We start from the raw sequence: 16,697 nt of genomic DNA, 5'->3' as shown, positions 1-16,697 counted from the left end.
AAGTTTGTTCAATGGGTCAAGTCAAAATTATGTTATGTTGTTCACATAGTATTTCCTCTATTGCAACCCTAGTTTGGGCCTTTTAGCATTCTGTTATGGGTTTTGGAGAAAAGCAAAATAGTTTTGTATAAACCCTAGTTCGGAGTTATTGTACATTGTTACATGGGTTAAATTGTACTATGTCTGTGGTCGAGTTTGGTTGTTCAAAACTCGTGGGTTTTGTGTTTTGGTTGAGTTATGAACCATAGTCATTGTTTTTATGTTGTGAACAAGCAAGTCTAAAAATGTTACCCCGTGTTGTGTTACTGTTACATCTTATGTTAAGGGTATGTGATAAAAACCCTAGTTCGGGTTTGCTCATTGTTTGTTATGAGTTGGGTTTGTTTAAACAAAGCATTATAACCCTAGTTTGGGTTTATGAGGGTTTGGGTTTGGGTTTGGGTTTGCATCCAAATATGATGAATAAGAACACATATTTTTACAAAGACATAAACTCACTTATTGCAGTTATTTTGTCAAGGATCAGTTTTGAAGAAATCAGTTTCTTTTCAGTTCACAAACAAAGAACATTATATATGCTTTTTGAAGACATTCACGGTGTGTGGTTGTTTTTCAGAAAGAAAAATCATTTGATTATTATACTCTGTATAGAGTTATTGTTTCAATGATACAAAGGCACCATCATTCAGTTTTTTATAGAGAAAGTTTGTAAAGCCATTGCAGTGTATTGTGAAAGAGATTCATTATATTATATTACTGTGTATACTTCACATATGCACAATGATATATTGTATGTGAACATTTGAGACATGTATTTTTGCTTTTGAATCTTAAGTAATGTGAGATTAGAAGATGTTGTAAAAATGAAACAGAGATGGTACTCTGTATTTGTATCAGGGCTATGATGATTTGATATTGTTGGATAGCTAGTGAGGCACATTTAAATGTTAGTGAGAGACATCGTAGCTAGTGAGACTCTGCCAGTGAGACATTTTCTTAATTAAGCCAGTGAGGCATTTTCAAGTGATTTTTATTCCCGTTGTGACGTTTTCACACCTCGCCCCATTCCAGATGGGGACCCCCTTACTTTTTAGGCCCTCCTGGTCTTTTGGCTTGTGTTTTTGGGTCTTTTCGCAGCAGTCTCGTTAGTCTCTTTGCTTTGCAGGTGTTTGGGGGATTGAATTGATTAAGTGTGCTTTTTCGTTTGAGTGAATTTGATGACGTCTAGGGCTTGTTTTTAGGGATTTTACTGAGCCTCGAAATGTCTTCATTTGGCCAAAAATATAACTTACTATTTTTAGTAATTTCTATTTTTAGTAAGTTTTTGTTTTTAGAAGTGCTTTCCTGACCTATTTTGTCCAAACCCTAACATTTTGAAACACTTACTATTCGGGAAAATCTATTTTGGCAGGCTCATCCCTGAAGACACTGAAGACTGAACGTTCCTTAAGATCATTTCTAAATCCGAAAGAGTTGGAAGGCAGACAAGTTGGATCAAAAAAATGGTTAAGTTTGGAACTCCTATTCCAGAAGAGGAAAGCATGCAAAAATTATCCAAGTTTGGAAATTCACATCAATCCACCAATGTCATCTTGATCCGGAAATGGCTTGAAATTTGACTAAGTCTGAAAATTTGAAAGATCTTCCAAAATACAGAATTTGCATTATGATTCCTAGGGACCTGAAACCACTCTCAAACATCCTGACAATATATATGAAATATAACTTAAAGTATGAAAGGAAAAAGGCATATTGAAGATGCCACTTATACTTAAATGTTATATTTCATATATATCCAGGTGAGGAGAATGAGGAAAAATCATGAAAATCCTTCCCCAAGTCAATTCAGCACCCAAGTTTGGCCAAGGGCGCCAAACAAAGGAGTCCATGGAGAACGTGGAGGATGTGAAAATCCTTGCCTAGGTGGTTTTAGTGCCCATACTTCACCAAGGGCGCCAAAGTGAAGTTGACATGGAAAGCATGGAAAATTGTGAATTCCACCACTTAGTGAAAATTCCGCCCTACTCCAAGGGAGGGCGCCAAAGTGGAGTGCTCAAGGAGAATGGAGAAAGTTTAGAATTCCACGCCTAAAGGAGATTAGCGCCCAAGCCATGATGAAGGCACCAAAGAGGTGTTATCCTGGAAAACCTTCAATGTGATGAAATTTCTTCTTCCTAGCAAAATTCCGTCCTAAGACATGGAAGGGCGCCAAAGTGGATGATGCATGGAAAAATGTTGAAGTTACGAATTCCATGCCTTAGGGAGAATTGCGCCTAAGGAAGGTACCAGGGCGCCAAAGCTTGATGGTCATGGAAAGCTTCAAAATCTCAAAATACCTTACCAATGCAGAATCATTGCCCAAGTTCAAAGGCAGGTGCCCAAGTCAAGGTATCAAGGAGAAGCATGAAAAGATGAAATTCCTCCTCCACAGTGAAATTCCACCCAAACACTCAGCAAGGTGCCAAAATGGAGGGGTCATGGAGGATTCAACATTTGATGAAATTCCTCCTCCACAGTGAAATTCCACCCAAACACTCAGCAGGGCGCTGTTGTGTGTTGCACACACTCCTTGTCGTCGATAGGGTCCCCCTCGTTGATCTTCCAGCCTTCGTCCTGCTAAGTTTACAAATTTGATTTTTATCCGCCATTTTGGGATCCAACAAGTAGTAGTGAAGCAATGAGCTTTGTAACCATTAAGAGATGGGGTGTTTGTTAGTTTTAAGTCCATGGCCTAGGAGTCCTGCGCAGAGAGTCTCGCAATCTGAATGCTTAAAATCAATCCAAGGGAGACTAAGTTTTAGCACAAGCTTGAAAATCGGCTAAATAGGCAAGGGTGTCAGTTGCCCTGGGGTTTGCAAAATCGCTTTAAGGGCCAAATTTGGTTTCAATGTCAAGCTTTTCAAAAGGGTCTTCTAGCCCGAAATTGCAAGCATAAAGGACGTTTCACTTTCTAAGTTTTCAAACTCCTTGTTTACCCCGAAAATCGCCTGATTGGGAGAAAATGCTAAAGTTTAAAGCTTGCAAAAAGTGCTTTCCAGGCCGAATTTTGATATAAGACAAAATGTTTAAGTTTGAAACAATTTTCAAAATCGCAAGTAAAGGAGCAAGGCGTTGAAAATGAAAAGTTTGCAAATTGCTTCCCTGCCCGAAAATGGGCAAACATTAGTGAAATTGCAAACTTGCCAAAAGGAAAAGGGCGTTTTAAAAAGTTTACATTTTAGTCTTTCAACCCGAAGAACACCAAATTCGCGAAAATCGCCCCCCAGTCGAAAATTGCGAGTTAAGTCATAAGGCGTCATAAGCTTCAAGCTTGCAAAAGGCCTCTTTAGGCCGAATTTCGGAAAGACAATTAGGGCATTTATTTTTATAACTTTGTAAAACCCCCTTATAACCTGAAAATCTTAAAGAAGAGAAACTTAAGTTTCGCAAATGCCTTGTTTAGGCCGAAAAGTAAAATCGCGAAAATCAGTAAGGCGTAAAACTTAAGCACTTTGCAAAAATCGTCCCCCAGCCGAAAATCGCGAGTTAAGTCATAAGGCGTTATAAACTTCAAGCTTGCAAAAGGGCCTCATGGGCCGAAAACGTGAAATACGAGTGAAAGCATTTTTTTTTCCACTAGCTTTAAAACATTGCAAAATCCCCCAGGAGGCCAAAAACGTGAAGTAAAAGGTAGGGCATTTTCATAAATCTTCAAAATTGTCTTCCCAGCACGAAAATGGGCAAACAGTCGTAAAATCGTGAAATAGCCAAAGGGGAAGGGGCGATTTAGAATTTGCATTTTAGCCTCTAGGCCCGAAATTGGGCAAAGCAAGGATAGTAGGGTATTTTCGTGTTCTCGCAGAAAGCCTTTTAAGGCCGAAACAACCAAGTAAAGGGAGAGGAGGATAGGCGTTAAGCTTCTAAGTTTGCAAAGTTCCCCTTTGACGCGAAGTTCGTGGAAGGTAGGGCGTTTTCATTAAACCCTTCATTCTTGCAAAGCCTTTCACAACCCCGTCGCAGTTGAAAAATCGCGAAATACTGGTCCGAGGAAGAAGTTTTTAAAGGTTACAAAAGGGCCTTGCAGGCCGAACTCGCACAAAGCTTTCCTAACCTGTAGTTTGGAGAAATCATGGGGCAACCACCTTGTTCGCTAGGTAAGTTCGTTTTTGTCTCCTTTAAAGTCATTAAGTGAATGCAAACTGCTCGTAATGTTTAAGCAATGATTGAAGAGTGAAGTTTTGTAGGTTGTAATTCTACAAAGCATTAAACATAGCGCAAAGAGCAAAACCTGCGAGGAAAATTAGCCCTGAAATGTAAAATTCAGACAGGGAAATTTTGAACATTTTGAAAACTAAACTTAAGCAAGACTTTTCTCCGAGTGCAAAATTTGGCAATCATTAAACACCCAAGCCCTGAACTGCAACCAAGTTGCAAATTTTGAAACAGAGCCAACTTAATTTCTTCTTTCAAAAAAGCATTTCACTTCCAATTAATTAGGCTCTTTTATTGAAGTGTCATGCTTTTTTCTCAATCTGGTGTTCCTATTGATCTTTGGTTTTGTATGCTAACATCATCCTCTGTTTTGGCTAACCTGTTCGCTTCCTTCATCTTGTCTCGTAATCCACGTCCGATTGTGCAGGATAAATGCCTAAATCGGCGGTAGAATCCTCAAAAACACCTGGTACAACCGAAACATCTCGGGTCTCTAAATCTGACATTCCCCGCAGAGGCGAGAAGATGAAGTACCAGGTTCAAAGAGGAGTTAGGGAGCTGAAAGTCTAGAGCATATGGGAGAACATAGTTGATACTGATTTGGGGCACATAGACATTCAAGATTTCAAAAATAGGGTATATTCTCCTAACGCCTATGACAAGCCCAGGCGGATGATGGAGAGTGGTATTGCTCAGGGAGCAGGTTTCCCTGCGTCCGTGCAAAATTATGAACTAGTAGTTGAGGCTGCCAGGCATTATCAGCCAGAGACCAGATTAGTGGTCCTAGAAAATATGGTCCTAGCTGATTTCACACTTGAGGCCATTGGGGAAGCATTTGACATCCCATTTCCCAATAATCCCATTGCTACAACTATAGATGAATCACAGGTTGCTTACGACATGAATCCTGCTAAATGTAGGACATTGGTAAACAAAGAATGGTATAAAGAGAGAAGGCCTCCGAGCATTAGGATCTGTAAAAAGACCCCCAGAAGTGACTTTCATAACGAGTATGGTGACATGGTCACCTTACTCAGCCGGGTTATGGGACTCCCTCAATCCAATCTTTTTGAAGAGTGGATGTTCTACTTTACGGAGCAGGTCTTTACTGGGAAGTCCAAGTTCGACTGGGCTCAGATCATCAACGATAATATCCATATATAGCAGGTCGGGACATCTGGAAGGAGTATTTGCAGCGAGGATGAATTTTTGGAAAAAGGGTCTACAACAGAAAAGGAGAAAGTGCTTTCCTAAAGTGCAAGATTCTTTTAAAATCTTATAAAAGCACTTTTTAGGCATAAAGTTCATTTCTAACTGCCAAAACAGTTGTAAATCTTGAGCTCCGTGCATGTGCACTTTTGGAGCAGCTTTTTGGGTAGTTATTGATTACCTTTTTGGTAGTTATTGTTTCTCCTTTAGTTGTTGCTGATATTTTGCCTCCCATTTATGGGTATGGGAAGTTTTGATAGAGGATGAATCTGGCCTACTTGTTTAAGTTTAATCTTGGCCATTCATCCTTTTTTGGAATTCTATATAAAGGAGTTAGTTCCTCCTTTGTAATAGAGAAAAAAAAAGATTGTTGCAAAAACTCTGGCGAAATACATACAGGATTTAATGGATGTTAAAGTTGTGTTTGTTTTACTGTGAGTGCATGGTCCTCTTCTCCATTTATTTCATATTTCTGCAACTGTATTTAATTTCAGACAGTTATTTATGCATATATTTGATGGAAAATCTTGGTTCACACCATTAGGAAATAGTTGACTATTGTTTCTTCTGCATGGTTAGTCTGAACCCCTTCTGTGCTAAGTTCGGTTATTAGATTTGGATGAATGGGTGTAAGGGTCCATTGTTCGTATCTAATAAACTTGAAAATTCAAAAATCCTTAGATGATTGCACTTGTTTTTACCTAGTTGTGCTAATTAGCTGGCAAAGTAATTTCTAGTTATTTTGAGACTTCCGTCTATGTGTTGAAATATGCTGTCTTAGTTAAAATTAGTTAGCTGTTCTTATTTACTCTTTATCCTTATCCCTCCTTTTTCCTTTTTCATTAAAGAAACCCTCCAGTGAAGCTGAAATAACATCAATTAGAAGCAAATCAGATGATATAGGACTGTAAAACTTTAGGGAACCTATACGAAACCAATTTTGTCTAACCGTAAGTCCCCTTTGTGTTTCCAACAAAACACATCAACTACTAAGCTATCTTGCAGTCAAGACCTGACAACCGAAACATTGAGGTCATCCCCATTGATCAAATCAACATAGCATTAGGGATTTCCTTATCTCAAGAGAGGATAGGATTCTTAGCATTTCTATTCTGTGTTGGCTGGATGGAGTCGTAGTTCCGCGACTTTAGACCCGTCAACAGGTTTGGTGCTAGAAGGAGGGCAAGCTGGAAAGAATTGGATCCTTCTCTCTAGAGAGATTCGAAAGAGTCCTTAAGTCCAGCCCAGAACGAGAAAGATTCGCTGGATTTCAGTTCTATAGGCGTAAAATTTACTGCAGGGTTGTAGACCCCAGTGAGCCAAGTTCGTCAGACCGGCAGCTTGCGGTCCCTGAGAGCGCGGTTTTCACGACCCTAGTTGCTACGACTCCAGGTACCCCTTTGGTTCCATTAATTCAGCCACGTATGGTGCATAATCAACCTGCTCCTAATGGTGCAACCTAGTTGGTGGACAACCCGTCCCCAATAGTTTTCACCAATTACCATGATATGCCTAAAAGTCAAGATAGGTTCTGTTCGATCTTTCTTGTAAATGATTTAAACAAAATAATAGAGGAGCATATCAAAATATTTGATGATGCGTTGCAATAGATGGATTGAGTATGCAGACGTTGCATGTAGACTCTTCCCTTATTCTTTAGGAGAAGACGCATTTTACTAGTTTATCCACTTGACAGTATTGTCTATTGATTCTTGGGAAAAGCTGAAGACAACTTTTATAGGAAAATATGGTATTCCCACAACTCCCACCGAGCTATACAGACAGTTCGTAGAAGTGAAGAGACAAGGCCATGAGCCAATTAGTTCTTTCAATAACAAGTTTCATAAGGCCTTCACCCGGTTGCAAGATCCGTATGTGGTGAGTGATGTTTCAGCAAGGGAGATTTATTATTTAGCTCTGGATTATCTGACAACAATGTTTGTCCAACAGTCTCAACCTGCACCGACCACATTAACAGAAGTATATGCTAAGGCCATGGAGATCAGTAAAGGTTTAGGCCAAAATATCGCGGGGCCATTGTTGCAATTGGGATCCCCTGCGATGCCCAATTAAATTCAAGAGATCAGTCAGGCCTTGGCCCACCAAACACCTATTATGAATCCAATCCCGCAATTGGCATATCAGCCCCCGCAACCTGCAAATCAGCTGGTGCTCCATCCAGGACCACCTATATCTGAAATCCCCCCTAAGCAACCCGTATATCTGCAAAATACTGCAGTATCTTCTAGAACGCAAGAGGAAAAAGATGAGATGCGGGAGTTGACTGATCAAATGAAGAAGCTTTCCTCTGAAGTTACTTATTTGCGAAACTAGAATAATCAATTACAGAGTAACCGGAGGAATTAGCATCGATTGCAACACTAGAATCACTATCAAAACCAAGGTTATCAGAGGCCTACTAGAACATGGAATACCTGTCCTAACAATGGTGGAGTCCCTACTCCACTAGATAACCCACCAGCACAAGAAAGCAGGCCGATAGACAAGGTATTTTTGGCAGAGGCAACTCTATCCAATTGGTGCAGGTTACATAATACCAACCAACACTCAAAGCTGCAGTGTGATGAATTTCAGGTGGCAACTAACATATTGCAGCGGGAGGTTGAAAACATAGTATCTCAACCAATGCTTCCTCCTACCGGGTTTGAGATAGTTCCGTCACCTAGGTATGATATAGCCCTTGTTCTAGAAACCTACATTCCACCCTTCTTCTTCCCTAATCAGATCGAAAATGAAATGGCAGATCCAAACCAGTCCGCAGATGTAAACTCTTTTCAGCAGTACCAACGTGGCAACCGAGGGTATTATAACGATAACAATCAGAATTGCAACAGTGGCCCATTATACTAGTTCCACGCCTCCAAAGGATATTCAAGTTCCCCTAGACTAGAACGCTAATAATAACCCAAGTTATCCCAGGGCGCCGCAGTAGTATGCAAGCCAAGGTCAGCCGCAAAAGGCGCATGCTTCCCCAAAGGCAATGTAAACTCTTTTCAGCAGTACCAACGTGGCAACCGGGGGTATTATAACGATAACAATCAGAACAGCAACAGTGGCCCATATACTACTTCCACGCCTCCAAAGGATATTCAAGTTCCCCCAGACCAGAATGCTAATAATAACCCAAGTTATCCCAGGGCGCTGCAGCAGTATGCAAGCCAAGGTCAGCCGCAAAAGGCACATGCTTCCCCAAAGGCACCTATTTTTCCGAATCAACCAACTACTGCTTTAAACCAAAGCCCAAATACTAAACCCTCTCAAGTAGAGCAACCGTCCAGTAATGCAGAAGTTATCAGGCTAGGCCAATTAGTGGCAGATGAATTCAGGAATGTCAAAATCAGTTTGTCCCTTGTTGAACTAATGAAGGTTTCAGAGGGCAGGGATACGGTCTTGGGCAGCCTTAGAGAGTCATTGCCGGCTCAATCTAGGGGAGGCGATGAGAACTCGGGACAAAGAGCTCCACCAGAACAACCCTAGAAAGTCAATAACGAGGCAAGAGAAAGAGGACTGACAAATTCTAGAGGTGCAACAGTGAATTACGTTGCACAGCCGAAATCCTCAGTTAGTCAGCCCATGGAAACTGGTTTTGTTGTACGTGCACGGGGAAGAGCTCAGGATATTTCAATAATGAACAATGATACAGTTCCACTAGAGCCCACTATCAATTTGTTCACGGAAAAGATGGAACCCCCACCTTTCTTGCTGACACTTAGAATCTTTGGCAAAAATCTACACAATTGTCTTGTAGATTCAGGAGCTTCAACTAGTGTTATGCCTTTGTCTGTATGCACTGCTTTAGGCTTAACCCCCACCAAGACTAACCGAAAAGTGACCTAATTAGATAAATCTGAGGTAAATGTGGTGGGTGAGTTAAACAACATCCATATGCAGCTGACAGCAAATCCGCGCATCCAGATGTACATTGTTATCCAGGTAGTGGACATTCCAGGAGCATATGGTATGTTGCTCAGTCGAGACTAGACCCGTGTCCTTAACGGTTGGATGCATTCAAGCTTCACCCATATGTGGCTGCCATGGAGAAGAGTAGCAAACCAAATACGAATTGAGTCTAAACCCAGGCTTAAATTGATGATTACTGAGTATAACCAAACCAATGAGACTCTGTTTCTGGAGTCTGATATGGGAACTTACATGGCTGACATAAGCTCAGTAAATGAAGTCTTGTTGGTTCAATGCTTGAATCCAGTTCTAAATCTGGAAGGAATTGTGGAAGATCATGATGATGTGATGCCATCTTTAGAGGAAAACGAGCTGTTCAGCAGCTTCAGAGACTTTTTTTGCAAATGTGCTCAACAAATACAACACTTAAACTGCAAAATTATCATTGGGAACTTGCTTCTACCCAACTGGTGCAGAGTCCACAATTCCGCCCATTCTGAAATAACGTGCTCATTATGTAGGGCAGCATTAAACCAGGTATGCACGAAACACCCAGAGGTGTTAGAAGCCCATACATCTAGCCAAGAAGATATTGCTTCGCCCGTAGTTCCAGGAAAGGAGGTCCCTAAGCAAGAAAAGAATGGAATGCCGAGCTCGGAGATTCCAACTGCTAGGTTGACTGACCCAAATCAGACTTGGACATTAAGGTTTGATGGTTCGAAATCCAAGCGAGGAGCCGGGGCAGGAATCTAATTAATAAGCCCTACTGGCGAAACTTATTTGGCTGCATACAGACTGCAATTTCATTGAACTAATAACATAGTAGAGTATGAATCTTTGGTTCATGCTTGCTATTAGCCATTAAAAAGGGCGCCTGAATACTGCATTGTTTTGGGGATTCAGAGGTAGTAGTTAGACAAGTTAGGAGGCAGTACACATGTCATGATAAAAGACTCAATGTTTATCACAACCGTGTGTGGGATATAATGGAAAGTTTTGATGCTTCAACATCAAAGCCATTCTCCGATCACAAAATCAGGTCGCTAATTCATTGGCACCAGCTACAAGCTCATTGGAACCCCTGTCTATGTAGAGTTTAAAGAAATTCATAGTTGAGTTGACATCAGTTCCGTCTATTCCGGACAATGTCACTAATTTCCAGGTGTTCGATGATGACAGGCACATCATCGACTTCATCACAAGCTCAGATGTGTTTACAACATAAATTATTGATGAGGAAGAACCTCAGGAAGCTGAGATCGACATTGAAGGGGTCTTGAATCTCAAGACAAACACTATTCCTAGGGGTATGGTGCAACTGGAAAGGATCTTTGACTGGGATCAGCTCAAGTCCCATAAGGAAGGTTATTCCGAAGGAGGCGTATGTGATAAGATCAACATTGGCACAAAGAACTACAACCGAGTTTGAAGGAGTACGTGATACCGCCAAGGCCGTCATGGAATGGATTTGGGACATCAAGGAAAAGGGAGAGCGGATCATTGAAGACGTAAAGGAAATGGCCCACCACCAAGAGACCATTCTTGTCAAATTGTTTTAGGTAAAGAAGGAGTGCTTCAGAGTCCATGAGGTGGTTGGTACAATTCTTCCCCTCATAAGGGCTGTTTTCTGGACCCACACGCAGATTCCCACATTGTCCGCTATCTTGGATCCTTATGACATCAGCGCTTTTAAAGAATGGTACTGGACTGCCAACATGAAGAATGACACAAAAGATACCATTAATAAAGAGCAGGAGGAATGCGAGGAGATTTTGAAAAACATGAGGGATCTTGGTGGAAAGATCCTCCGATCAATGGCTAGAAAAATAGTTTGTCCGATGATCAAGTACAACCAGATTGGGAGGATAGATTGAGAATTGATAAGGTCGCATACTCCATAGAGGACCTAGAATTTGCCAGTGGGTTGCATTCGGACATTAAGTTTTGAGGCTCATCGGTTCGACTGGAAGGATGGGTTAAAGTATGTAGATCGCCACTTGGAGGGTATGCAATATAAAATACACCATCCTCCTATTCCCCAAAGCATGGTGCTGTTCCAGCTATGCATCAGATTTTAGGAATATGTTCGGGCGAAGCGTACAGCAGGTCGGGACATTTGGAAGGAGTATTTTCACAACGAGGATGAATTTTTGGAAAAAGGGTCTACAACAGAAAAGGAGAAAGTGTCTTCCTAAAGTGCAAGTTTCTTTTAAAATCTTATAAAAGCACTTTTTAGGCATAAAGTTCATTTTTGATTGCCAAAACAGTTGTAAATCTTGAGCTCCGTGCATGTGCACTTTTGGAGCAGCTTTTTGGGTAGTTATTGATTACCTTTTTGCTAGTTATTGTTTCTCCTTTTGTTGTTGTTGATATTTTGCCTCCCATTTATGGGTATGGGCAGTTTTGATAGAGGATGAATCTGGCCCACTTTGTTTAAGTTTAATCTTGGCCATTCATCCATTTTTGGAATTCTATATAAAGGAGTTAGTTCCTCCTTTGTAATGGAGAAAAAAAAGATTGTTGCAAAAACTCTGGCAAAATACATATAGGATTTAATGGATGTTAAAGTTGTGTTTGTTTTACTGTGAGTGCATGGTCCTTTTCTCCATTTATTTCATATTTTTGCAACTGTATTCAATTTCAGACAGTTATTTATGCATATATTTGATAGAAAATCTTGGTTCATACTATTAGGAAATAGTTGACTGTTGTTTCTTTTGCATGGTTAGTCTGAACCCCTTTTGTGCTAAGTTCGGTTATTAGATTTGGATGAATGGGTGTAAGAGTCCATTGTTCGTATATAATAAACTTGAAAATTCAAAAATCCTTAGATGATTGCACTGGTTTGTACCTAGTTGTGCTAATTAGTTGCAAATTAATTTCTAGTTATTTTGAGACTTCCGTCTATGTGTTGAAATATGCTGTTTTAGTTAAAATTAGTTAGCTATTCTTATTCACTCTTTATCCTTATCCCTCCTTTTTCGTTTTTCATTAAAGAAACCCTCCAGTGAAGCTGAAATAACATCAATTAAAAGCAAATCAGATGATATAGGACTGTAAAACTTTAGGGAACCTGTACGAAACCAATTCTGTCTAACCGTAAGTCCCCTTTGTGTTTCCAGCAAAACACATCAACTACTAAGCTATCTTGCAGTCAAGACCTGACAACCGAAACATTGAGGTCATCCATATTGATTAAATTAACATAGCATTAGGGATTTCCTTATCTCAAGAGAGGATAGGATTCTTAGCATTTCTATTCTGCGTTGGCCGGATGGAGTCGTAGTTCCACGACTTTAGACCTGTCAACAGGCGCCAAAATGGAGGGTTCATTGAGGATTCAACATTTGATGAAATTCCTCCTCCACAGTGAAATTCCGCCCAAGGCATGGTGATGGCACCAAATCATGGAAGATTCCGAACAAATTGTGAATTCTTTTGCACATGGAAATATCGCCCTAGACTAATGGAAAGCGCCAAATTGAGGGGTGCTTGGAGGCATGGAAAATGATCAAACTCCAAGACATGGTGAATTCCATGCTTAAGCTTGGAAATTGAAAATTTGTCTAAGGTATGAAAGTCAAAGGGTCAAGGAGGAATGAAAAGCAAAAAAATCCCGTCGAGAAATTTTTTGAAATTTCCATTTTTAGACACCAAATCTTATCAAAATCTGGAAAGTTTTGCAGATTTGGACTCGTGAGATAATTCTCTATCTCCTGGATCCGAGTCCTAAATTTTAGGAAAATTCCTAAAAAATAGGAAATGTGGCAAATTGGTCGAAATGCTCCTTGCGAATGTGATGAATTCAAAGAGCACAAAAACAATTCTTTCCTCGAGAAAGAATTGCATCCAAGAAGAAGAAATTTTGAATTTTTTTTTTGACTAAATGATGGAAATTCCTTCCTTCACGTAATAGTTCTTGGAAATCATGAAAATTGGCTAAGGCATGAAGAATTTCCTTCCTCAGGGGTAAGGAAGAAATTTAATTTCAAAGGAGAATTCCTTCACAACATGAATTCCATGCTGAGATGAATTGAAGGTGGAAAAAACAATTTCTTGGCAAGGAAGGAATTAGGGATGAATTGAACAAGAAATTTCCCCCTAGGAAAAGTTTAAAAAAATCCATTCTCGCGCATCAAATCACATCCAAATTTCAAAATTTTTACAAATTTGGATTCGTAGGAGAATTTTCTCTCTCCTGGACCATGGAACCCTAATTTAGAAATTTTCCTAAAAATAGGAAATGTTTAGAATTGATGAAAAACCTTCTTCAAGTAAGGAAAGTTGAAGAGACTTCAAGAAAATTCTTCCTGAATCAATTTTCTCTCTCCAACAATTCGAGATGTGCAGGAGCAGATATATGACAGTAGGGTTTTGCATGGCGAGGATCTATTGAACACATGGCAATATGGTGACGCATTCGTTGCCGGGATATTTGACCAAATGGCAACCCGGTCATTGCATGTTGAATTTATGGCAGATTCTTTTTGCATGCAGCTGTCGCATGTGGAAATGATGGAGCATTTATGACATAATGGGGTGATTTTTGCATGGATGAATATTCAACTCATGTTGGCCGAATTTGAAAGAGGTGGTGAATTTAATGCACAATGGATGCTATTTTGGGTACTTTTGAATTAATTGTATTTGGGCATGATGGGTTATTAATTGGAGATCCCCACCTTGTTGCATCTCGAGTGGAGAATCTTTTAGGGAAAACCCTAATTAGGGTTTGCATGTAATCATGGCTTGAGGCCTATATAAAGGGGTGACCCCCTTATTTGTGAGGAGGAGAGATTATTATCTGAGATTGTTGCATCGGGATTGTTGAAGTAGCCAACTTAATACATTATTCGATTTTGATGGTGTATTCTCGTTCTATTTTAGCAATTTGCATGGTCTTACGCTCTTCAGTTAGATTATATTTGCTTACATGTTGTTAGGAGAACTGGATTTGATAGGAGTACTTGTTGTAGAATCCGAGCTCATACTTTTGGTGTGCAATTGATTGTTGTATACCGTGCAAAGTTAGCCCGAGCCTTTTGTTATGTGTGTACACTTAACTTCGATCTCGACCTGATGGTCCATATTGGTGACTTGAAAACCTCTACACACCCTTTGAAGATTGCACCGCCTTTGCGTAGTTGTGCTCTGCTAGGCGAAGCGAAGCGTGGTTTGATTTTGCATGAGTGATCCCGTCTCCTCTTCTTAGGATTAGATTAGCTTTAGCATAGTTCTCTCTACCCTACTCTCATTTACTTTCTGCATAATTCGAAAATCCAAAAAATCTAAAACTAAGGCTTTCATTGCAAATCATCCATATAGAAATCCTTGAGCTTGCATGAGTTTATCATCTTCTTCAATTGAACACATGTAAGGCCCCTTGGGTTAACAGCAAACCCATCAAACAACTGAGTCACATCCACGCATTGAAGGAACCTTGGAACTAGTTGTTTGAACTTTAAGCAATCTTAGCATACAGACTGATTTGATCAAGAGAGGATAAGGTGACCATTGGTGACTTTATTCGGTGTTCGACACTATAAAAAAAAACACGTCAACAATTCCCCTCAAGGGTTTTCCACTCAAGACAAAATTTGTGTTATGAGTTGTTTTTATCACTGATGAGCTTGATCCTCATGTTTATTTGCTTATCATGTGTCATTTAGTTTTAAAGTTGTCCTGAGTTTATTTGATCTGCATATATCCATTATGTATCATTGGTTGAAATGATGTTCTTTGCTCATCTTCATTATGGTTGATCATGTTAAAAGTTTGAAGTTGATGTCTTTTGTTCACAATGTTTATCAAAGTTCTGAGTATGCTTGTTCTCATAGTTGTCATACTTCAAAGTTATTGAAAGATCATTTTAAGGTCATTTGAAATTGGTATACCACTCATTCACCCCCCCCTCTCTATTTTACTCCAGCTTTTGCTTCTTCCCTTTTTGCTCATTTTATCTTTCTTATATTGACACTTTTGTGTCCTTCCAACTTTATCGCTTAGGCTTGGTTTTTGTGTCCTTTATTGCTCTTTTGTACTATTGTTACTTATCTATTTTACATCTTGCTTACATAACACACTTATTATTACATATGATCTATATTGTCCTTCTATTCTTTTCTGTGTCTTTTTAATTCCTTTGAGTTTTGTTTTATTCTCTAGCTTTAGTTTCTATGTCCTTTTTTTGGCATCTCATGCTTTTTACGAAGGTAACATCCGATCATTTGTATCATTTTTATTCCTTCATCTTGATTATTGATCATAGAGTGTGATTCTAACATTGATGAAAAATTAAATGCAAGTAGTTTTTTCTAGAAGCTTTATGCTCTATGTCACGGACACCGGAAACTTCATGTTTGTTAATATCTTGTAAAGATCATGAAAGTGGCCTTCTAGATGTTAAATGTTATAAACCCAATTGACTTAATAATTTCAAGATTGATAGTTTAGACTCTAATTTTTATTTCCATCTTTTTTTCCTTCTTGTTTGATTTTGTTATTTACAAGATTATAGGAGGTTGTTGTAATGGTATTATTCTGTTTGTTTTACATGGCAAGAGTTATTCACCAAGCAATAGGATCTGTCGGTTGAATGCTTGTATTGTACTATTAAATAATATAATTTTGGAAATATTCATTAGAATGTTTTATAAATAAATTTTTTTGAAACAACCATTTAATGCATCCATGCTGATGCAATTATTTATCTTTAGTGATTAGGCTCTATAGTTAATTTTAATAATCAATAGAACTAAGTTTTTAAATTTTAAATGTTCTCATGGTTTTCTATATGGTTTTTTATATTGTATAGTGTATGCATCTATAGGTTCATGATGATTCTACCTTTCGAAGAGATGGGGCAGACATATATTATCATGCATCCATCAGCCTTACAGAGGTGAACAAATTTCTGTTCTTTAATGTTGCTTTTCCCCAAGGAAAGTTATTCTTGTATCTTATATGTAAAATGTCAAGAAAATTGTATCTGATCCTGAGGTCCTTTGTAAGTAACTTTGTGTTGACCTCAATCGTTTCAAGTTTAATTGCTCACTATCATTGTATCTTATTATTTTGTGTCGTGCCAAGGAAAGTGCATTGCTACATTATTGCTCATTTCTCATACTTTTTACAATTCATAAATATATTGGCTTCTATCATTATGTGCTCGTGTCCTGTTAAAAGTGTCACAGCCTCTTAAAGTTTCATGTGCTCATGCATAGAAAATTACTGTAGAGTTAGAAACCACTTTCATATTTTTGATTTGCATTTTTGGGAGCTGGGTTCTGATTCAAAATATTAAATGTATAAACTATAGTTACAAGACTGTTATGACTCAGCACAAATTTGGCAAGCTAATTTTTGACCTAGATTCA

At 39.1% G+C, this 16,697-nt stretch overlaps 1 protein-coding gene across 3 annotated transcripts in view; it reads left to right on the top strand.

The window, feature by feature from the left end:
* Window positions 1–16,697, top strand: part of LOC131031554 (chaperone protein dnaJ 1, mitochondrial) — a 216,897-nt gene that overhangs the window by 103,459 nt on the left and 96,741 nt on the right. For all 3 annotated transcript variants that reach the window (XR_009103056.2, XM_057962694.2, XM_057962695.2), the window contains exon 14: window positions 16,151–16,222. Coding sequence is in view for 2 of the 3 variants with exons in the window: in XM_057962694.2 (XP_057818677.2) it covers window positions 16,151–16,222 (72 nt within the window). In the remaining variant the exon portion in view is untranslated. The remainder of the gene's footprint in view (window positions 1–16,150; window positions 16,223–16,697) is intronic.

The sequence above is a fragment of the Cryptomeria japonica genome, chromosome 8 (genome assembly GCF_030272615.1).
Source record: "Cryptomeria japonica chromosome 8, Sugi_1.0, whole genome shotgun sequence".
Classification (NCBI taxonomy): Eukaryota; Viridiplantae; Streptophyta; class Pinopsida; order Cupressales; family Cupressaceae; genus Cryptomeria; species Cryptomeria japonica.
This window is presented reverse-complemented; position numbering and strand designations above follow the sequence as displayed.